General features: G+C 46.0%; 1 protein-coding gene across 2 annotated transcripts in view; it reads right to left on the reverse strand.

Moving 5' to 3' along the window:
- The window catches only part of arhgap42b (Rho GTPase activating protein 42b), a 219,094-nt gene that overhangs the window by 148,039 nt on the left and 48,064 nt on the right, over positions 1–22,991 (reverse strand). For both annotated transcript variants that reach the window (XM_036965194.2, XM_036965192.2), the window contains exon 3: positions 12,392–12,453. In XM_036965194.2, coding sequence (XP_036821089.1) covers positions 12,392–12,453 — 62 coding nt within the window. The remainder of the gene's footprint in view (positions 1–12,391; positions 12,454–22,991) is intronic.

Here is a 22,991-nt window from a genome sequence, read left to right on the forward strand (position 1 = left end):
ACAGGAAAGGAAGACCCAGAGTTACCTCTGCTGCAGAGGATCAGTTCATTAGAGTTAACTGGCTCTCATGAGGACCGCCACAGGAAAGGAAGACCCAGAGTTACCTCTGCTGCAGAGAATAAGTTCATTAGAGTTACCAGCCTCAGACATTGCAGCCCAAAATAATTCTTTACAGAGTTCAAGTAACAGACACATCTCAACATCAACTGTTCAGAGGAGACTGTGTGAATCAGGACTTCGTGGTCGAATTGCTGAAAATAAACCACTTCTAAAAGGACACCAATAATAATGAAACACGAACAATGGACATTAGACTGGTGGAAATATGTCCTTTGGTCTAATGAGTCCAAATTTGAGATTTTTGGTTTCAACCGCTGTGTCTTTGTTCCACACCGTGGAATGAAGCATGGAGGAGGAGGTGTGATGGTGTGGGGGTGCTTTGCTGGTGACACTCTCTGTGATATATTTAGAATTAAAGGCATACCTAACCAGCATGGCTACCACAGCATTCTGCAGCGATAAGCCATCTCATCTGGTTTACACTTAATGGGACTATCATTTGTTTTTCAACAGAACAATGACCCACCACACCTCCAGGCTGTGTAAGGGCTATTTGACCAAGAAGGAGAGTGATGAAGCGCTGCATCACATGACCTGGCCTCCACAATCACCCAACCTCAACCCATTTCAGATGGTTTGAGATGAGTTGGACCGAAGAGTGAAGGAAAAGCAGCCTTCAAGTGCTCAGCATATGTGGGAACTCCTTCAAGACTGTTGAAAAATAATTCCAGATGAAGCTGGTTGAGAGAATGCAAAGCTGTCATCAAGTCAAGGGCTGGCTACATTGAAGAACCTAAAATATAAAATATATGTTGATTTGTTTAACACTTTTTGGTTACTACATGATTCCATGTGTGATCTTTTATAGTTTTGATGTCTTCACTAGTATTCTACAATGTAGAAAATAGTACAAATAAAGAAAAACCCGGGAATAAGTAGGTGTGTCCAAACTGTATATATATACAGGTCTGACAGGCTCTTATCAGTCTGAGGGTGTCTGAGGTCTGACAGGCTCTTATCAGTCTGAGGGTGTCTGAGGACTGACAGGCTCTTATCAGTCTGAGGGTGTCTGAGGTCTGACAGGCTCTTATCAGTCTGAGGGTGTCTGAGGTCTGACAGGTTCTTATCAGTCTGAGGGTGTCTGAGGTCTGACAGTCTGAGGGTGTCTGAGGTATTTCTCCTGTTGCTCAGATTCAGACCAGACTGAGCTAGGAGTGAGGAAAGGGGGAGGGAGAGGGAGAGACGGGGGAGGGAGGAGAGGGAGGAGGGAGAGACGGGGGAGGGAGGAGAGGGAGGAGGGAGAGACTGGGAGAGAGGAGAGGGGGAGGGAGCGAGGGAGGAGAGAGGAAGGATTGGGGGAGAGAGGAGAGGGGGGAGTAGGGAGGAGAGGGAGAGGGATAGACAGGGAGGAAGGCGAGGGGGGGTAGGAGAGGAGGAGGGATGAGAGGGGAGGTGGGGAGGGAAATGGGGGGGGGGCGGTAAGAGGGGGGGGGGGGGAGAGAGGAAGATGGGATTGAGGGATGGTTAGGGAGTAAACGGGGAGGGCCGAGAAGGGAAGGGAGGAAAGGGGGAGGGAGAGATGGGAGGGAGGAGAAAGGAGGAGAGTGGGAGGGAGTAGAGGAGGAAGGAGGAGAGTGGGAGGGAGGAGAGGAGGAAGGAGGAGAGTGGGAGGGAGGAGAGTGGGAGGGAGTAGAGGAAGAAGGAGGAGAGTGGGAGGGAGGAGAGGAGGAAAGAGGAGAGTGGGAGGGAGGAGAGTGGGAGGGAGTAGAGGAAGAAGGAGGAGAGTGGGAGGGAGAAGAGGAGGAAGGAGGAGAGTGGGAGGGAGGAGAGGGGGAGGGAGTAGAGGAGGAAGGATGAGGGAGAGATGGGGAGGGAGTAGAGGGGGAGGGATGAGGGGGGAGACGGGCAGGGAGGGAGGGAGGGAGGGAGGGAGGGAGGGAGGGAGGGAGGGAGGGAGGGACACAATTAGAACCAAACAAATCATGAGAAAACAAAAAGATAATTACTTGATACATTGGAAAGAATTAACAAAAACAGAGCAAACTAGAATGCTATTTGTTCCTAAACAGAGAGTACACAGAGGCAGAATGACCGTATTAGAGAGAGGGAGAGAGGGGGAGGGAGACAGAGGCAGGAGGGGGGGGGGGGGGGGGGGGGAGGGGGAGGGAGAGGGGGAGGGGAAGGGAGAGGGGGAGGGAGAGGGGAAGGGAGAGGGGGAGGGAGACAGAGGCAGTGTGAGTTTAGTTTCAGGAAGAACTACTTTCTACTTGAGGAGAAGTTGAGAGTAGTGAGAGTAGTGAGAGTAGTTAACAAGCTAGTTTTTACAACGACTGGCTCCGGGCACATCTGGTCTCTGTAATCTATTATTTCAATCCCATCTGTGAGGGGGCTAAACGCTGTCTGGTTGAATAATTCTCCTAATATTTCCTCGTTCCTCAATCCAACGTTCTTCATGAAGAATAATTATACTCCTCTTAACGTGTCACAGAGGTGAAACTCATTGAGAGGAGGGAGGGAGGGAGGCCTGTTACATACACAGAGGTGAAACTCATTGAGAGGAGGGGAGGGAGGGAGGCCTGTTACATACACAGAGGTGAAACTCATTGAGAGGAGGGAGGGAGGGAGGCCTGTTACATACACAGAGGTGAAACTCATTGAGAGGAGGGAGGGAGGGAGGCCTGTTACATACACAGAGGTGAAACTCATTGAGAGGAGGGAGGGAGGGAGGCCTGATACATACACAGAGGTGAAACTCATTGAGAGGAGGGGAGGGAGGCCTGTTACATACACAGAGGTGAAACTCATTGAGAGGAGGGAGGGAGGGAGGCCTGTTACATACACAGAGGTGAAACTCCTTGAGAGGATGGGAGGGAGGCCTGTTACATACACAGAGGTGAAACTAATTGAGAGGAGGGGAGGGAGGGAGGCCTGATACATACACAGAGGTGAAACTCATTGAGAGGAGGGGAGGGAGGGAGGCCTGATACATACACAGAGGTGAAACTCATTGAGAGGAGGGGAGGGAGGGAGGCCTGATACATACACAGAGGTGAAACTCATTGAGGTTGTGGAAGAACAACTGGTTTAACATTTTAAATGATGTGTGGTTAGACAAGAGTTCCAAATGGTACCCTATTCCCTACATACAGTGCCTTGCGAAAGTATTCGGCCCCCTTGAACTTTGCGACCTTTTGCCACATTTCAGGCTTCAAACATAAAGATATAAAACTGTATTTTTTTGTGAAGAATCAACAACAAGTGGGACACAATCATGAAGTGGAACAACATTTATTGGATATTTCAAACTTTTTTAACAAATCAAAAACTGAAAAATTGGGCGTGCAAAATTATTCAGCCCCCTTAAGTTAATACTTTGTAGCGCCACCTTTTGCTGCGATTACAGCTGTAAGTCGCTTGGGGTATGTCTCTATCAGTTTTGCACATCGAGAGACTGAAATTTTTTCCCATTCCTCCTTGCAAAACAGCTCGAGCTCAGTGAGGTTGGATGGAGAGCATTTGTGAACAGCAGTTTTCAGTTCTTTCCGCAGATTCTCGATTGGATTCAGGTCTGGACTTTGACTTGGCCATTCTAACACCTGGATATGTTTATTTTTGAACCATTCCATTGTAGATTTTGCTTTATGTTTTGGATCATTGTCTTGTTGGAAGACAAATCTCCGTCCCAGTCTCAGGTCTTTTGCAGACTCCATCAGGTTTTCTTCCAGAATGGTCCTGTATTTGGCTCCATCCATCTTCCCATCAATTTTAACCATCTTCCCTGTCCCTGCTGAAGAAAAGCGGGCCCAAACCATGATGCTGTCACCACCATGTTTGACAGTGGGCATGGTGTGTTCAGGGTGATGAGCTGTGTTGCTTTTACGCCAAACATAACGTTTTGCATTGTTGCCAAAAAGTTCAATTTTGGTTTCATCTGACCAGGGCCCATAGTGTACTACTTTAGACCAGGGCCTATAGTGAACTACTTTAGGGAATAGGGTACCATTAGGGACGGAGGAAATGCTGATGTGCTGATCCACTTGACAATGGAAAACATTTAGAGAATTTCCTCTTTCCGTAAGCCATCTCATATTTCCCAATCAGCTACCAGTTTATGACATGGGGAGAGGCTAAGCTGTGAAGTCCCACTAGCTAACACTTCAAACTCTAAAGTCCTCTTTAAAGAAGGGATATTTTGAGACAACTTGTACATGGCTGTAAAGCCGATTCTTTGCATCCCAAATATGCCTTATTACACCAAAGCACGAAGAGTGAGTAACAGTAGATGCTGCTTACACCCAGAGTAGAGGGGGAGGAGAGGGGGAGGGAGAGACGGGGAGGGGGAGGGAGAGAGATGGAGGGAGGAGAAGGGGAGGGAGAGACGGGGAGAGGGAGGAGAGGGGGAGGGAGAGAGGAGGGGGAAGGGTAGAGAGAGTATCTGTTTCGGTGGACAATTCCTCACATGTTTGAATGTTTTTGAACTGCTCTGCATTTCATCTGGCTTTTCATTAATTTAGACTGACACTGGGATCAGAAGGTAAACAGTGGGTGATATTACAGGTCGAGGCAGGGAGGGCCTCCTATTGGTTCAGAAGTTAAACAGTGTTGAGGCAGGGAGGGCCTCCTATTGGTTCAGAAGTTAAACAGTGTTGAGGCATGCAGGGCCTCCTATTGGTTCAGAAGTTAAACAGTGTTGAGGCAGGGAGGGCCTCCTATTGGTTCAGAAGTTAAACAGTGTTGAGGCAGGGAGGGCCTCCTATTGGTTCAGAAGTTAAACAGTGTCGAGGCACCGAGGGCCTCCTATTGGTTCAGAAGTTAAACAGTGTTGAGGCAGGGAGGGCCTCCTATTGGTTCAGAAGTCAAACAGTGTTGAGGCAGGGAGGGCCTCCTATTGGTTCAGAAGTTAAACAGTGTTGAGGCAGGGAGGGCCTCCTATTGGTTCAGAAGTTAAACAGTGTTGAGGCATGCAGGGCCTCCTATTGGTTCAGAAGTTAAACAGTGTTGAGGCAGGGAGGGCCTCCTATTGGTTCAGAAGTTAAACAGTGTCGAGGCAGCGAGGGCCTCCTATTGGTTCAGAAGTTAAACAGTGTTGAGGCAGGGAGGGACTCCTATTGGTTCAGAAGTTAAACAGTGTTGAGGCATGCAGGGCCTCCTATTGGTTCAGAAGTTAAACAGTGTTGAGGCAGGGAGGGCCTCCTATTGGTTCAGAAGTTAAACAGTGTCGAGGCAGCGAGGGCTTCCTATTGGTTCAGAAGTTAAACAGTGTTGAGGCAGGGAGGGCCTCCTATTGGTTCAGAAGTTAAACAGTGTTGAGGCAGGGAGGGCCTCCTATTGGTTCAGAAGTTAAACAGTGTTGAGGCAGGGAGGGCCTCCTATTGGTTCAGAAGTTAAACAGTGTTGAGGCAGGGAGGGCCTCCTATTGGTTCAGAAGTTAAACAGTGTTGAGGCATGCAGGGCCTCCTATTGGTTCAGAAGTTAAACAGTGTTGAGGCAGGGAGGGCCTCCTATTGGTTCAGAAGTTAAACAGTGTCGAGGCAGCGAGGGCCTCCTATTGGTTCAGAAGTTAAACAGTGTTGAGGCAGGGAGGGACTCCTATTGGTTCAGAAGTTAAACAGTGTTGAGGCATGCAGGGCCTCCTATTGGTTCAGAAGTTAAACAGTGTTGAGGCAGGGAGGGCCTCCTATTGGTTCAGAAGTTAAACAGTGTCGAGGCAGCGAGGGCCTCCTATTGGTTCAGAAGTTAAACAGTGTTGAGGCAGGGAGGGCCTTCTATTGGTTCAGAAGTTAAACAGTGTTGAGGCAGGGAGGGCCTCCTATTGGTTCAGAAGTTAAACAGTGTCGAGGCACCGAGGGCCTCCTATTGGTTCAGAAGTTAAACAGTGTTGAGGCAGGGAGGGCCTCCTATTGGTTCAGAAGTTAAACAGTGTTGAGGCAGGGAGGGCCTCCTATTGGTTCAGAAGTTAAACAGTGTTGAGGCAGGGAGGGCCTCCTATTGGTTCAGAAGTTAAACAGTGTTGAGGCAGGGAGGGCCTCCTATTGGTTCAGAAGTTAAACAGTGTTGAGGCAGGGAGGGCCTCCTATTGGTTCAGAAGTTAAACAGTGTTGAGGCAGGGAGGGCCTCCTATTGGTTCAGAAGTTAAACAGTGTTGAGGCAGAGAGGGCCTCCTATTGGTTCAGAAGTTAAACAGTAGAAGATGAATGATCTTTGAGATGGTGTTTATTTATAGACTACAGGTACATAAACTAATGAAAATGCTATTGTATTCTTTGAAATACATTTTCTTCTGTATACTGATATCACCAAAGCCCTTCATAAACACAAACAAATTATTATTTTTGCAATAGCATAAATGAAATGTATTTATGTGTCATTGGCTCAGAGGGGAGAGGGGTCCCTCGAGGCCAGGCTTTTCTAGTGTTAATATGTAATGATATAAAAGTGAATAAGAGATTTCCACAGCAAACCTCCTTTGTTCTTTGTTGTGAGTTTGTCCAATTGTTCTGTGCTGAGCTGCTGTGCAGTGTCTACAACAGGCCTAATGAATGAAACAAGTGGCCACAGACAGAAAGCGCTTGTTCTCCTCAAAGGCCTCTGTGTTCCTTTCAGTCACGCCAGGGGAGAAATGAATGTTAATTTCTCTACCATAAGCCGCATCCAACATCGTTTTAGAGAATTGGGCTCCCGAGTGGCACAGCGGTCTAAGGCACTGCGTCTCAGTGCAAAAGGAGTCACTACAGTACTACAGTACTAGCTAGAATGATGTATTTTTCTTAATTGAACCTTTATTTAACTAGGCAAGTCAAGAACAAATTCTTATTTACAATGACGGCCTCCCCCTCTCCTCCCATAGGGCGGTGCACAATTGGCCCAGTGTCGTATGAGTTTGGCCGGGGTAGGCCGTCATTGGCCCAGCGTCGTATGAGTTTGGCCGGGGTAGGCCGTCATTGGCCCAGCGTCGTATGAGTTTGGCCGGGGTAGGCCGTCATTGGCCCAGCGTCGTATGAGTTTGGCCGGGGTAGGCCGTCATTGGCCCAGCGTCGTATGAGTTTGGCCGGGGTAGGCCGTCATTGGCCCAGTGTCGTACGAGTTTGGCCGGGGTAGGCCGTCATTGGCCCAGCGTCGTATGAGTTTGGCCGGGGTAGGCCGTCATTGGCCCAGCGTCGTACGAGTTTGGCCGGGGTAGGCCGTCATTGGCCCAGCGTCGTATGAGTTTGGCCGGGGTAGGCCGTCATTGGCCCAGCGTCGTATGAGTTTGGCCGGGGTAGGCCATCATTGGCCCAGCGTCGTATGAGTTTGGCCGGGGTAGGCCGTCATTGGCCCAGTGTCGTATGAGTTTGGCCGGGGTAGGCCGTCATTGGCCCAGCGTCGTATGAGTTTGGCCGGGGTAGGCCGTCATTGGCCCAGCATCGTATGAGTTTGGCCGGGGTAGGCCGTCATTGGCCCAGCGTCGTATGAGTTTGGCCGGGGTAGGCCGTCATTGGCCCAGCGTCGTATGAGTTTGGCCGGGGTAGGCCGTCATTGTAAATTTGTTCTTAACTGTCTTGCCTAGTTAAATAAAGAAAAAAGATGACAGTACGGCCAACCGGCCTCACAACCACAGACCATGTGTATGGCGTCGTGTGGGCGAGCGGTTTGCTCATGTCAACGTTGTGAACAGAGTGCCCCATGGTGGTGGTGGGGTTATGGTATGGGGCAGGCACAAGCTACGGACAACGAACACAATTGAATTTTATCGATGGCAATTTGAATGCACGAAAATAATGTTACGAGATCCTGAGGCCCATCGCGAGGCCCATTTTGTTTAAGGTATCTGTGACCAACAGAAGCACATCTGTATTCCCAGTCATATGAAATCCATAGATTAGGGCCTAATGAATGTATTCCCAGTCATATGAAATCCATAGATTAGGGCCTAATGAATCTATTCCCAGTCATATGAAATCCATAGATTAGGGCCTAATGAATGTATTCCCAGTCATATGAAATCCATAGATTAGGGCCTAATGAATGTATTCCCAGTCATGTGAAATCCATAGATTAGGGCCTAATGAATGTATTCCCAGTCATGTGAAATCCATAGATTAGGGCCTAATGAATGTATTCCCAGTCATGTGAAATCCATAGATTAGGGCCTAATGAATGTATTCCCAGTCATGTGAAATCCATAGATTAGGGTCTAATGAATGTATTCCCAGTCATGTGAAATCCATAGATTAGGGCCTAATGAATGTATTCCCAGTCATGTGAAATCCATAGATTAGGGCCTAATGAATATATTCCCAGTCATATGAAATCCATAGATTAGGGCCTAATGAATGTATTCCCAGTCATGTGAAATCCATAGATTAGGGCCTAATGAATGTATTCCCAGTCATGTGAAATCCATGGATTAGGGCCTAATGAATGCATTCCCAGTCATGTGAAATCCATAGATTAGGGCCTAATGAATGCATTCCCAGTCATGTGAAATCCATAGATTAGGGCCTAATGAATGTATTCCCAGTCATGTGAAATCCATAGATTAGGGCCTAATGAATGTATTCCCAGTCATGTGAAATCCATAGATTAGGGCCTAATGAATGTATTCCCAGTCATATGAAATCCATAGATTAGGGCCTAATGAATGTATTCCCAGTCATGTGAAATCCATAGATTAGGGCCTAATGAATGTATTCCCAGTCATGTGAAATCCATAGATTAGGGCCTAATGAATGTATTCCCAGTCATGTGAAATCCATAGATTAGGGCCTAATGAATGTATTCCCAGTCATGTGAAATCCATAGATTAGGGCCTAATGAATGTATTCCCAGTCATGTGAAATCCATAGATTAGGGCCTAATGAATGTATTCCCAGTCATGTGAAATCCATAGATTAGGGCCTAATGAATGTATTCCCAGTCATGTGAAATCCATAGATTAGGGCCTAATGAATGTATTCCCAGGCATGTGAAATCCATAGATTAGGGCCTAATAAATGTATTCCCAGTCATGTGAAATCCATAGATTAGGGCCTAATGAATGTATTCCCAGTCATGTCAAATCCATAGATTAGGGCCTAATGAATGTATTCCCAGTCATGTGAAATCCATAGATTAGGGTCTAATGAATGTATTCCCAGTCATGTGAAATCCATAGATTAGGGCCTAATGAATGTATTCCCAGTCATGTGAAATCCATAGATTAGGGCCTAATAAATGTATTCCCAGTCATGTGAAATCCATAGATTAGGGCCTAATGAATGTATTCCCAGTCATGTGAAATCCATAGATTAGGGCCTAATGAATGTATTCCCAGTCATGTGAAATCCATAGATTAGGGTCTAATGAATGTATTCCCAGTCATGTGAAATCCATAGATTAGGGCCTAATGAATGTATTCCCAGTCATGTGAAATCCATAGATTAGGGCCTAATGAATATATTCCCAGTCATATGAAATCCATAGATTAGGGCCTAATGAATGTATTCCCAGTCATGTGAAATCCATAGATTAGGGCCTAATGAATGTATTCCCAGTCATGTGAAATCCATGGATTAGGGCCTAATGAATGCATTCCCAGTCATGTGAAATCCATAGATTAGGGCCTAATGAATGCATTCCCAGTCATGTGAAATCCATAGATTAGGGCCTAATGAATGTATTCCCAGTCATGTGAAATCCATAGATTAGGGCCTAATGAATGTATTCCCAGTCATGTGAAATCCATAGATTAGGGCCTAATGAATGTATTCCCAGTCATATGAAATCCATAGATTAGGGCCTAATGAATGTATTCCCAGTCATGTGAAATCCATAGATTAGGGCCTAATGAATGTATTCCCAGTCATGTGAAATCCATAGATTAGGGCCTAATGAATGTATTCCCAGTCATGTGAAATCCATAGATTAGGGCCTAATGAATGTATTCCCAGTCATGTGAAATCCATAGATTAGGGCCTAATGAATGTATTCCCAGTCATGTGAAATCCATAGATTAGGGCCTAATGAATGTATTCCCAGTCATGTGAAATCCATAGATTAGGGCCTAATGAATGTATTCCCAGTCATGTGAAATCCATAGATTAGGGCCTAATGAATTCATTTCAATTGACTGATTTCCTCATATGAATTGTAAGTCAGTCAAATCTATGAAATTGTTTCATTTTGTGTTTATATTTTTGGTTCAGTATATAGCTTATCTTGAAATGTGCTGCTGAAAACAGGCTATTATTTTCTGTAAAACACTTTGAACAGTCCAGGGCCCCTCTTTCCTTTCTCTGGGACATGGAGATGCAGTCACACAGCACCCTATTCCCTATGGGCCCTGGTCTAAAGTAGTGCACTATGGGCCCTGGCCTAAAGTAGTGCACTATGGGCCCTGGTCTAAAGTAGTGCACTATGGGCCCTGGTCTAAAGTAGTGCACTATGGGCCCTGGTCTAAAGTAGTGCACTATGGGCCCTGGTCTAAAGTAGTGCACTGGATAGGGAAGGTGTTGCCATTTTGGACTCAGCCACAGACTAACGTAAATAAAACAATTCTTACTGTTTCTTTTAGCTTTACTTTCAAGCCCCATACATCATTCCCCTGTCATACTGTCAAAACAAATCATTGGTATACGATCCCCTGATGGCATTTCCTGTTTGAGAAATAATTACAGACTATAATGATATAGCTTTTGAGACCCTCCCTAATGGCACCCTATCCCCAGTATAGTGCACTATGGACCCTGGTCAAATGTAGTGCACTATAAAGGGAATAGGGAGAAATTTGGTACACGTCAGTATTGAGTTGGCTAAGGTGACAGTCACAGGCCCTAAACAGTGGGGTTAGCCAGTTCACAAGAGAATATGTCTTCTTCGTGGCTCAGAAGAGAATATGTCTTCTTCGTAGCTCAGAAGAGAATATGTCTTCTTCGTGGCTCAGAAGAGAATATGTCTTCTTCGTGGCTCAGAAGAGAATATGTCTTCTTCGTGGCTCAGAAGAGAATATGTCTTCTTCGTGGCTCAGAAGAGAATATGTCTTCTTCGTGGCTCAGAAGAGAATATGTCTTCTTCGTGGCTCAGAAGAGAATATGTCTTCTTCGTGGCTCAGAAGAGAATATGTCTTCTTCGTGGCTCAGAAGAGAATATGTCTTCTTCGTGGCTCAGAAGAGAATATGTCTTCTTCGTGGCTTCATCTACGTATTCTGTTTATTGGTCAAACGGATGAACTACCAATTGACTGTTTCCTCAATTTATAAACATCATTTACTGTGGTCGATTTTGAGACGATCCCTTTAATATGTAGTTAAGTAGAGGTGTGTGTGAGAGGGTTGTTGTAACCTTTACTCAGATCACAATACAACATTGTACCATATGCTACAATGAGGTCTGATACAGGGTTGTTGTAGCCTTTTTGTGACCTAGTACAATATCATTCAACACAATGCTATTTTCATGGTCCATCCAATCACATTTGGAATTGACAATAAATATGGACATCAATTCAATATAAAAGGTTTCAGTACATTGCCTCAGGCAGCCAACCTACTCAGTTACTCTGAATGTGCTATGCCTGACATCACTGTTCAGCTGCAAACTGACGTCTGGCATAGCTTTGGCACTACCAGGCTAACTGCATTGTTGAGTCTCCGTTACACCAGCCTGAGGGTGAGCAGAGCCCCATGCAAGACACAGCCCAGCCTGAGTGTGAGCAGAGCCCCATGCCAGACACAACCCAGCCTGAGTGTGAGCAGAGCCCCATGCAAGACACAGCCCAGCCTGAGTGTGAGCAGAGCCCCATGCCAGACACAACCCAGCCTGAGTGTGAGCAGAGCCCCATGCAAGACACAGCCCAGCCAGAGTGTGAGCAGAGCCCCATGCAAGACACAGCCCAGCCTGAGTGTGAGCAGAGCCCCATGCAAGACACAGCCCAGCCTGAGTGTGAGCAGAGCCCCATGCAAGACACAGCCCAGCCTGAGTGTGAGCAGAGCCCCATGCAAGACACAGCCCAGCCTGAGTGTGAGCAGAGCCCCATGCAAGACACAGCCCAGCCAGAGTGTGAGCAGAGCCCCATACCACGCTCAGTTAAGTGCAGTTAAAGGGCTCAGTATTCCACTAGTCTTTCTCGCCAGAGTCATGGCTCTGCAGTGTGGTCGTGGTTGTACACTACAAGTTTGCATTTCCTGCTTTACACGGAAAATTCTCCGCAACAAAAGGGTGATCAAATTAAGATCCTACATCTGTAACAGGCCTACAGCTGCAATATCTGATAGGACGGATCTAATCTGTACTAAATTAAAATGGAACAATGAAGTTGATGACCACTTTCTCATACATAAAGAGGACATTAATAGTGTAATAACAGAATTGTTACCAAGCGTCTCCTCTCCTCTTCCACTGTGTTCAGTAGCTGGGAGAACTCCTTGAACGACTGAGCTGGAAAAGAAAGAACACACAGTATGTCTTTAATCTGTCATCTAATATCACTTCTGGGTTAAAGGTCATATACACAGTATGAACATGAACATGTGAGTTAAAGTTCAAATGAACGTGGGAAACATCAATGTGGCAGGGCATCGATATAGGTTCCATTAAGTAAACATGCATTAATCTATAGGGTCAGGTACTTAAACTAATGTAATGGAGTTTACAGGTCAGAGTATGTTAAATTAATGTAATGGAGTTTACAGGAGGAGTCAATGGATTAAATCATAAGAATGGGATCAATAAGCATGACAACATAGGGCCCTGGGTTCAATAAGCATGACAACATAGGGCCCTGGGATCAAAAAGCATGACAACATAGGGCCCTGGGATCAATAAGCATGACAACATAGGGCCCTGGGTTCAATAAGCATGACAACATAGGGCCCTGGGTTCAATGAGCGTGACAACATAGGGCCCTGGGTTCAAAAAGCATGACAACATAGGGCCCTGGGTTCAATGAGCATGACAACATAGGGCCCTGGGTTCAATAAGCATGACAACATAGGGCCCTGGGTTCAATAAGCATGACAACATAGGGCCCTGGATTCAATAAGCATGACAACATAGGGCCCTGGGATCAATAAGCATGACAACATAGGGCCCTGGGATCAATAAGCATGACAACATAGGGCCATGGGTTCAATAAGCATGACAACATAGGGCCCTGGGTTCTACTGGGTCTGTATTTAGACAATGTCTCAGTAGGAGAGCTGATCCAGGATCAGTTTAGCCATTTCAAACGTAGTCAATAACATTACATGGTGACCTGGTTCTACACTTCTTCTCGCTAGAAGACAACTCTCTATATGACATACAGTAGGGCACAGAGGTTTTCCTGATCACATGGCCAGGAAAACCTCCAGGTCCTGACTCAAGCCTAGGGTACACTGAGGCGTTCAGCCTGTCTAAACATGGTGAGGGAGGGCCATGGTGGAAACTTCCTGACGATATTATTTCATTATGTCCATAATTGTTAATACGGTATACTTTAAAAATGTCTGAACTCTGGCTAGGGCCAGAAACTCCAGGCCTAAACTAGCCTACTACAGTGTACATACAGTATCAGGCAAGACTGGACCCGTTACGGCAAGACTGGACCCGTTACAGTAACAGAACTCTCCCATGGCTGAACCCTGGCTAGACTGGACCCGTTACAGTAACAGAACTCTCCCATGGCTGAACCCTGGCTAGACTGGACCCGTTACAGTAACAGAACTCTCCCATGGCTGAACCCTGGCTAGACAGGACCCGTTACAGTAACAGAACTCTCCCATGGCTGAACCCTGGCTAGACTGGACCCATTACAGTAACAGAATTCTCCCATGGCTGAACCCTGGCTAGACAGGACCCGTTACAGTAACAGAACTCTCCCATGGCTGAACCCTGGCTAGACAGGACCCGTTACAGTAACAGAACTCTCCCATGGCTGAACCCTGGCTAGACAGGACCCGTTACAGTAACAGAACTCTCCCATGGCTGAACCCTGGCTAGACAGGACCCGTTACAGTAACAGAACCCTCCCATGGCTGAACCCTGGCTAGACAGGACCCGTTACAGTAACAGAACTCTCCCATGGCTGAACCCTGGCTAGACTGGACCCGTTACAGTAACAGAACTCTCCCATGGCTGAACCCTGGCTAGACTGGACCTGTTACAGTAACAGAACTCTCCCATGGCTGAACCCTGGCTAGACAGGACCCGTTACAGTAACAGAACTCTCCCATGGCTGAACCCTGGCTAGACTGGACCCATTACAGTAACAGAATTCTCCCATGGCTGAACCCTGGCTAGACAGGACCCGTTACAGTAACAGAACTCTCCCATGGCTGAACCCTGGCTAGACAGGACCCGTTACAGTAACAGAACTCTCCCATGGCTGAACCCTGGCTAGACAGGACCCGTTACAGTAACAGAACTCTCCCATGGCTGAACCCTGGCTAGACAGGACCCGTTACAGTAACAGAACCCTCCCATGGCTGAACCCTGGCTAGACAGGACCCGTTACAGTAACAGAACTCTCCCATGGCTGAACCCTGGCTAGACTGGACCCGTTACAGTAACAGAACTCTCCCATGGCTGAACCCTGGCTAGACTGGACCCGTTACAGTAACAGAACTCTCCCATGGCTGAACCCTGGCTAGACTGGACCCATTACAGTAACAGAACTCTCCCATGGCTGAACCCTGGCTAGACTGGACCCATTACAGTAACAGAACTCTCCCATGGCTGAACCCTGGCTAGACTGGACCCATTACAGTAACAGAACTCTCCCATGGCTGAACCCTGGCTAGACTGGACCCGTTACAGTAACAGAACTCTACCATGGCTGAACCCTGGCTAGACTGGACCCGTTACAGTAACAGAACTCTCCCATGGCTGAACCCTGGCTAGACTGGACCCGTTACAGTAACAGAACTCTCCCATGGCTGAACCCTGGCTAGACTGGACCCGTTACAGTAACAGAACTCTCCCTTGGCTGAACCCTGGCTAGACTGGACCCGTTACAGTAACAGAACTCTCCCATGGCTGAACCCTGGCTAGACTGGACCCATTACAGTAACAGAACTCTCCCATGGCTGAACCCTGGCTAGACTGGGCCCGTTACAGTAACAGAACTCTCCCATGGCTGAACCCTGGCTAGACTGGACCCGTTACAGTAACAGAACTCTCCCATGGCTGAACCCTGGCTAGACAGTACCCGTTACAGTAACAGAACTCTCCCATGGCTGAACCCTGGCTAGACTGGACCCATTACAGTAACATAACTCTCCCATGGCTGAACCATGGCTAGACTAGACTGGACCCGTTACAGTAACAGAACTCTCCCATGGCTGAACCCTGGCTAGACAGGACCCGTTACAGTAACAGAACTCTCCCATGGCTGCATACACTGCAGCAGGGATTTTGGCCCACTCCTCCATACAGACCTTCTCCAGATCATTCAGGTTTCGGGGCTGTCGCTGGGCAATACGGACTTTCAGCTCCCTCCAAAGATGTTCTATTGGGTTCAGGTCTGGAGACTGGCTAGGCCACTCCAGGACCTTGAGATGCTTCTTACGGAGCCACTCCTTAGTTGCCTTGGCTGTGTGTTTCGGGTCATTGTCATGCTGGAAGACCCAGCCACGACCCATCTTCAATGCTCTTACTGAGGGAAGGGGATTGTTGGCCAAGATCTCGCGATACATGGCCCCATCCATCCTCCCCTCAATACGGTGCAGTCGTCCTGTCCCCTTTGCAGAAAAGTATCCCCAAAGAATGATGTTTCCACCTCCATGCTTCACGGTTGGGATGGTGTTCTTGGGGTTGTACTCATCCTTCTTCTTCCTCCAAACACGGCGAGTGGAGTTTAGACCAAAAAGCTCTATTGTTGTCTCATCAGACCACATGACCTTCTCCCATTCCTCCTCTGGATCATCCAGATGGTCATTGGCAAACTTCAGACGGGCCTGGACATGCGCTGGCTTGAGCAGGGTGACCTTGCGTGCGCTGCAGGATTTTAATCCATGACGGCATAGTGTGTTACTAATGGTCTGTCTGTCTGTCTGTCTGTCTGTCTGTCTGTCTGTCTGTCTGTCTGTCTGTTCTCCAATAAGTCTATGCCAGACAGTGTAACACCTCTACTACAGTACAGGAGGTTCCTGTTAAAGACTGCCTTTATCACCTCATCAGCAGCACAGCCCTCTCAGCTGGAGACCCTGCCTGTCCCAAATGGCAACTTATTACCTATATAGTGCTGTGCATACAGTAGTTCCTTATGGACCCTAGTCAAAAGTAGTGCCCCATATAGGTAAATAGGGGGCAATTTGTGATGCTGCTGCTGATGGGAGGAGATTAGACGCTTAAGAGAGGAAATGGAAGTCAGAGAGAGGTAACCAGGGTAACAGCTTGACCGGGAAACGGAGGAGAAAACCACCAATAGGTCTGAGTCATGGAGAGAGAGAGAGAGAGAGAGAGAGAGAGAGAGAGAGAGAGAGAGAGAACAGAGAGAGAGAGAGAGAGAGAGAGAAGAGAGAGAACAGAGAGAGAGAGAGAGAGAGAGAACAGAGAGAGAGAGAGAACAGAGAGAGAGAGAACAGAGAGAGAGAGATAGAGAGGGTGGGGATGAGAAAACCTGACACCTTCAGCACAAAGGGAGACAAACACCTACCTGGAGGTGACAGCATTCCCTCCCCATATGCTCCCATAGACACAACCACGACAACATGAACAACAACGCCTATATGAAATCCCACTATGCCCTCAGATGAACCATCAAACAAGCAAAGCGTCAATTCAGGATTAAGCTCTGACGGATGTGGCATTGACTATTACAGACTACAAAGGGAAACCCAGACGCGAGCTGCCCAGTGACGCAAGCCTACCAGACGAGCTAAATGCCTTATATGCTGGCTTCGAGGCAAGCAACACTGAAGCATGCACGAGAGCACCAGCTGTTCTGGATGACTGTGTGATAACGCTCTCTGTAGCCGATGTGAGCAAGACCTTTAAACAGGTCAACATTCACAAAACCGCGGGGCCAGAAGGATTAACAGGACATGTACTCAGAGCATGTGCGGACCAGCTGTCAAGTGTCTTCACTGACATTTTCAACCTCTCCCTGACCGAGTCTGTAACACCTACATGTTTTAAGCAAACCACCATAGTCCCTGTGCCCAAGGAAGTGAAGATAACCTTCCTAAATCCTTACCGCCATGTAGCACTCACGTCTGTTGCCATGAAGTGCTTTGAAAGGCTGGTTATGGCTCACATCAACAGCATCCTCCCGGATACCCTAGACCCACTCCAATTCGCATACCGCCTCAGCAGGTTCACAGGTGACAGAATCTCAATCGCACTCCACACTGCCCTTTCCCACCTGCACAAAAGGAACAGCTATGTGAAAATGCTGTTCATTGACTACAGCTCAGTGTTCGACACCATAGTGCCCACGAAGTTCATCACTAAGCTAAGGACCCTGGGACTAAACACCTCCCTCTGCAAGTGGATTCTGGACTTCCTGACGGGCCGCCCCCAGGTGGTAAGGGTAGACAACAACACATCTGCCACGCTGATCCTCAACACTGGAGCCCCTCAGGGGTGAGTCCCATCCTGTACTCCCTGTTCACCCACGACTACGTGGCCAAACACGACTCCAAAACCATCAATAAGTTTGCTGATGACACAACAGTGGTAGGCCTGATCACAAACAATGACAAGACAGCCTATAGAGAGGAGGTCAGAGAACTGGCAGTGTGGTGCCAGGACAACAACCCCTCCCTCAATGTGAGCAAGACAAAGGAGCTGATTGTGGACTACAGGAAAAGGCGGGGCCTGTAGGGGTTGTTCTATCTATCAGCTAACATGTCAAATTTAAATTCTGGCAGAAAACCTAAAATGACTAACAACAATGAGAAATGGTTTGATAGAGAATGTAAAACTTAACAGAAACTGAGAAGACTATCCAACCAAAAACACAGAGAACCAGAAAACCTGAGCCTTCACTGTGGTGAATCACTAAAACAATACAGAAATACACTACGGAAAATGAGGGAACAGCATGACAGAAAACAGCTCAATGTGATTGAAGATTCCATTGAATCAAATCACTTCTGGGAAAAGTGGAACACACTAAACAAACAACAGCACAAAGAGCCATCTTTCCAAAATGGAGACGTATGGAAAACCACTCCCCCAACCTTTTTCAGCCATATAACAAAGAGCAAACAGCAAAAACATTCACATGATAAATTACAAAACATAGAATCAGCTATTAATGTGCCAGTGGATGAGCACATGAGACGTGGCTTTTAAAAAAGGTTTATTTATTTATTTCACCTTTATTTAACCAGGTATTTATATATATAACCCTTTATTTAACCAGGTATTTATATATATAACCCTAACCCTTTATTTAACCAGGTATTTATATATATAACCCTAACCCTTTATTTAACCAGGCATTTATATATATAACCCTAACCCTTTATTTAACCAGGTAGGCCAGTTTAGAACAAGATCTCATTTACAACTGCAACATGGCCAAGATAAAGCAAAGCAGTGCGACAAAAACAACAACACATGGAATAACCAAACATACAGTCAATAACACAATAGAAAAATCTATGTACAGTGTGTGCAAATGTAGAAGATTAGGGAGGTAAGGCAATAAATAGGCAATAGAGGTGAAATAATTACAATTTATCATTAACACGAGTGATAGATGTGCAGATGATGATGTGCAAGTAGCGATACTGGGGTGCAAAAGAGCAAGAAGATAAATAACAATATGGGGATGAGGTAGTTGGATGTTATTACAGCTATTTACAGATGGGCTGTGTACAGGTACAGTAATCGGCAAGCTGCTCTGACAGCTGATGCTTAAAGTTAGAGAGGGAGGTATGGGTCTCCAGATTCAGAGATTTTTTGCTATTCGTTCTAGTCATTGGCAGCAGAGAACTGGAAGGAAAGGCGACCAAAGGAAGTGTTGGCTTTGGGGATGACCAGTGCAATATACCTGCTGGAGCTCGCGCTACGGGTGGGTGTTGCTATGGTGACCAGTGAGCTGAGATAAGGCAGGCCTTTACAGAGAAAATACTTGTAGATAACCTGGAGCCAGTGGGTTTGGCAACGAATATGTAGTGAGGGCCAGCCAACGAGAGCACACAGGTTGCAGTGGTGGGTAGTATATGGGGCTTTGGTGACAAAACGAATGGCACTGTGATAGACTTCATCCAGTTTACTGTTGGAGGCTATTTTGTAAATAACATCGCCGAAGTTGAGGATCGGTAGGATAGTCAGTTTTACAATGGTATGTTTGGCAGCATGAGTGAAGGATGCTTTGTTGTGAAATAGGAAGCCAATTCTAGATTTAATGTTGGATTGGAGATGGTTAATGTGAGTCTGGAAGGAGAGTTTACAGTCTAACCAGATACCTAGGTATTTGGAGTTGTCCACATATTCTAAGTCAGAACCGTCCAGAGTAGTGATGCTAATCGGGTGGGCAGGAGGGTGCGGGCAGCAATCATTTGAAGAGCATGCAAGTAGTTTTACTAGCATTTAGAAGCAGTTGGAGGCCACGGAAGGAGTGTTGTATGGCATTGAAGCTCGTTTGAAGAGCTCGTTTGTTAACACAGTGTCCAAAGAAGGGCCAGATGTATACAGCCACGCTCAAGGTCCTAAACAATATAACCGCTATCGATAAAAGACAGTACTGTGCAGCCGTCTTCATAATTTTGCACGCACAATTTTTCAGTTTTTGATTTGTTAAAAAAGTTTGAAATATCCAATAAATGTCGTTCCACTTCATGATTGTGTCCCACTTGTTGTTGATTCTTCACAAAAAAATACAGTTTTATATCTTTATGTTTGAATCCTGAAATGTGACAAAAGGTCGCAAAGTTCAAGGGGGCCGAATACTTTCGCAAGGCACTGTAAAATTGGCATAAAACACACACATTTCTTCCCAAAGGGCCGTGAGGTGAGGCAGGGACGCAGCATAAACCCCACCCTCTTCAACATATATATCACAGAATTGGCGAGGGCACTAGAATAGTCTGCAGCAACCACCCTCATCCTGCTAGAATGTGAGGTCAAATGTCTACTGTTCGCTGATGATCTGGTGCTTCTGTCCCCGACCAAGCAGGGCCTACAGCAGCATCTAGATCTTCTGTACAGATTCTGTCAGACCTGGGCCCCGACAGTAAATCTCAGTAAGACTAAAATAATGGTGTTCCAAACAAGGTCTAGTCACAAGGACAACAAATACAAATTATAGAAACTGTTGCCCTAATTAATTAATTAGGGCCGATTTCAAGTTTTCATAACAATCGGAAATCGGTATTTTTGGGCGCCGACTTGCTGATAAAAAATATATATAGAAATATATTTTTTTTACCTTTATTTAACTAGGCAAGTCAGTTAAGAACACATTCTTATTTTCAATGACGGCCTAGGAACGGTGGGTTAACTGCCTTGTTCAGGGGCAGAACGACAGATTTTCACCTTGTCAATCTTGCAACCTTACAGTTAACTAGTCCAACGCAAAAAAGACCTGCCTCGCTCTCGTTGCACTCCACAAGGAGACTGTTACGCGAATGCAGTAAGCCAAGGTAAGTTGCTAGCTAGCATGAAACTTATCTTATAACAAACAATCAATCATATACACTAGTTAACTACACATGATTGATGATATTACTAGATATTATCTAGCATGTCCTGCGTTGCATATAATCTGACTGAGAATACAAGTATCTGACTGAGCTGTGGTAGGCAGAAGCAGGCGCGTAAAAATTCATTCAAACAGCACTTTCGTGCATTTTGCCAGCAGCTCTTCGTTGTCAGTCAAGCATTGCGCTGTTTATGACTTCAAGCCTATCAACTCCCGAGATGAGGCTGGTGTAACCGAAGTGAAATGGCTAGCTAGTTAGCGCGCGCTAACTCGAGGGACGGAAGCTATACTGTTACACTGGCAATACTACAGTGCCTAGAAGAACATCCAATAGTCAAAGGTTAATGAAATACAAATGGTACAGAGGGAAATAGTCCTATAATTCCGATAATAACTACAACCTAAAACTTCTTACCTGGGAATATTGAAGACTCATGTTAAAAGGAACCACCAGCTTTCATATGTTCTCATGTTCTGAGCAAGGAACTGAAACGTTAGCTTTCTTACATGGCACATATTGCACTTTTACTTTTCTCCAACACTTTGTTTTTGCATTATTTAAACCAAATGTAACATGTTTCATTATTTATTTGAGGCAAATTGATTTTATTGATGTATTATATTAAGTTAAAATAAGTGTTCATTCAGTATTGTTGTAATTGTCATTATTACAACAACAACAACAAAAAATAAATCGGTATCGGCTTTTTTGGTCCTCCAATAATCGGTATCGGCGTTGAAAAATCATAATCGGTCGACCTCTAATTGAGGCCCAACCAAATCATGTGAAAACAAAAAGATAACTATTTGACACACTGTAACCAAAAAACAGAGCACATTGGAACACTATCTGTCCCTAAACAGAGAGTACACAGAGTACCTGCCCACTGTGACTGGCCCAAAGGTAAGAAAAACCTTGACTATGTACAGATGTAGTGTGCATAGCCCTGCTATTGAGAGAGGTCGCCATGATCTGGGCGCCCAGGTGTCATCCATTTTCCTTATTATCCCCTGTGTATTTATACCTATGTTCTCTGTCTGTTTGTTGCCAGTTCGTCTTGTTCGTTCCATACCATTCTAACCAGCGTGTTCCTGTCAGCTCCTTTCGTTTCCCAGCCTCTCTTTTCTCGTCCACCTCTGCCTGTCCTGACCCTGTACCCGCCCACCTGACCTCTCTGCCTGACCCTGAGCCTGCTGTCCTGAACATTTTCCTTACCCTGGATTTTCGACCCCTGCCTTGACCTGTCTTTGCCTGCCCCTGTTGCCACAATAAACATTGTTACTGCGACAGTATGCATCTGGATCTTACCTTGATGCCTGATAGCCATAGGCAGATGTGCACACTGCCCACAAAATGAGGTGGAAACTGAACTGCACTGCCAAATGTATGACCACATTAGAGACACATATTTTCCCTCAGATCACACAGACCCACGAAAAAAATTGAAAACAAATCAAACATTGATGACCTCCCATATCTGTTAGGTGAAATACCGGAGTGTACCATCACCGCAGCAAGATGTGTGGTCCGTTGCCATGAGAAAAGGGAAACCAGTGAAGCACAAACACCATTTTAAATACACCCTATATTTATTTGATAATTTAATTTTCCTTTCATACTTCAACTACTTGCATCATTGTTACAACGCTGTACATAGCCAATAATATAACATTTCAAATGTTTATATTCTTTGAAAATAAATGTGAGTGTAATGTTTACTAATGCTTCCCTTGTTTATTTCCCATTTGTTGATTGTCTATTCCATTTGCTTTGGCAATGTAAACATGCATTTCCCATACAACTAAAGCCCTTTGAATTAAATTTAATTGAGAGGGGGAGAGAGAGAGATAGGGGGGAGGAGAAACAGGGGAAGAGAGAGACAGAGAGAGGGGGGAGAGAGAGATAGGGGGGAGGAGAAACAGGGGAAGAGAGAGACAGAGAGAGCGGGGAGAGAGAGAGATAGGGGGGAGGAGAAACAGGGGAAGAGAGAGATAGAGAGAGAGAGGGGGAAGAAAGAGAGAAAGAGAGAGAGGGTGAAGAGAGAGAGAGAAAGAGAGAGAGGGAGAAGAGAGAGAGAGAAATAGAGAAAGAGGGGAGAAAGAAAGAGAGGGGGAGAAGAGAGAGAAAGAGAGAAAGAGAGAGAGGAGAAAGAGGGGGGGATTGTTATGGTCGGTCCACCATTTGCGAAGTGAAACTTGGTCAAAATAAACTTTTGATTTCACCTAATTAAAACATTCTATCATAAAGAGAGCACATGTTGAACTTCATAAAAAACATCTGGTCCCCATCTCATGAGGTTAAATAAAACAATTACTATAGTGTTATAGTGCCTATTAAAGT

The sequence above is a fragment of the Oncorhynchus mykiss genome, chromosome 27, assembly GCF_057628025.1.
Source record: "Oncorhynchus mykiss isolate SJ-2025 chromosome 27, ASM5762802v1, whole genome shotgun sequence".
Classification (NCBI taxonomy): domain Eukaryota; kingdom Metazoa; phylum Chordata; class Actinopteri; order Salmoniformes; family Salmonidae; genus Oncorhynchus; species Oncorhynchus mykiss.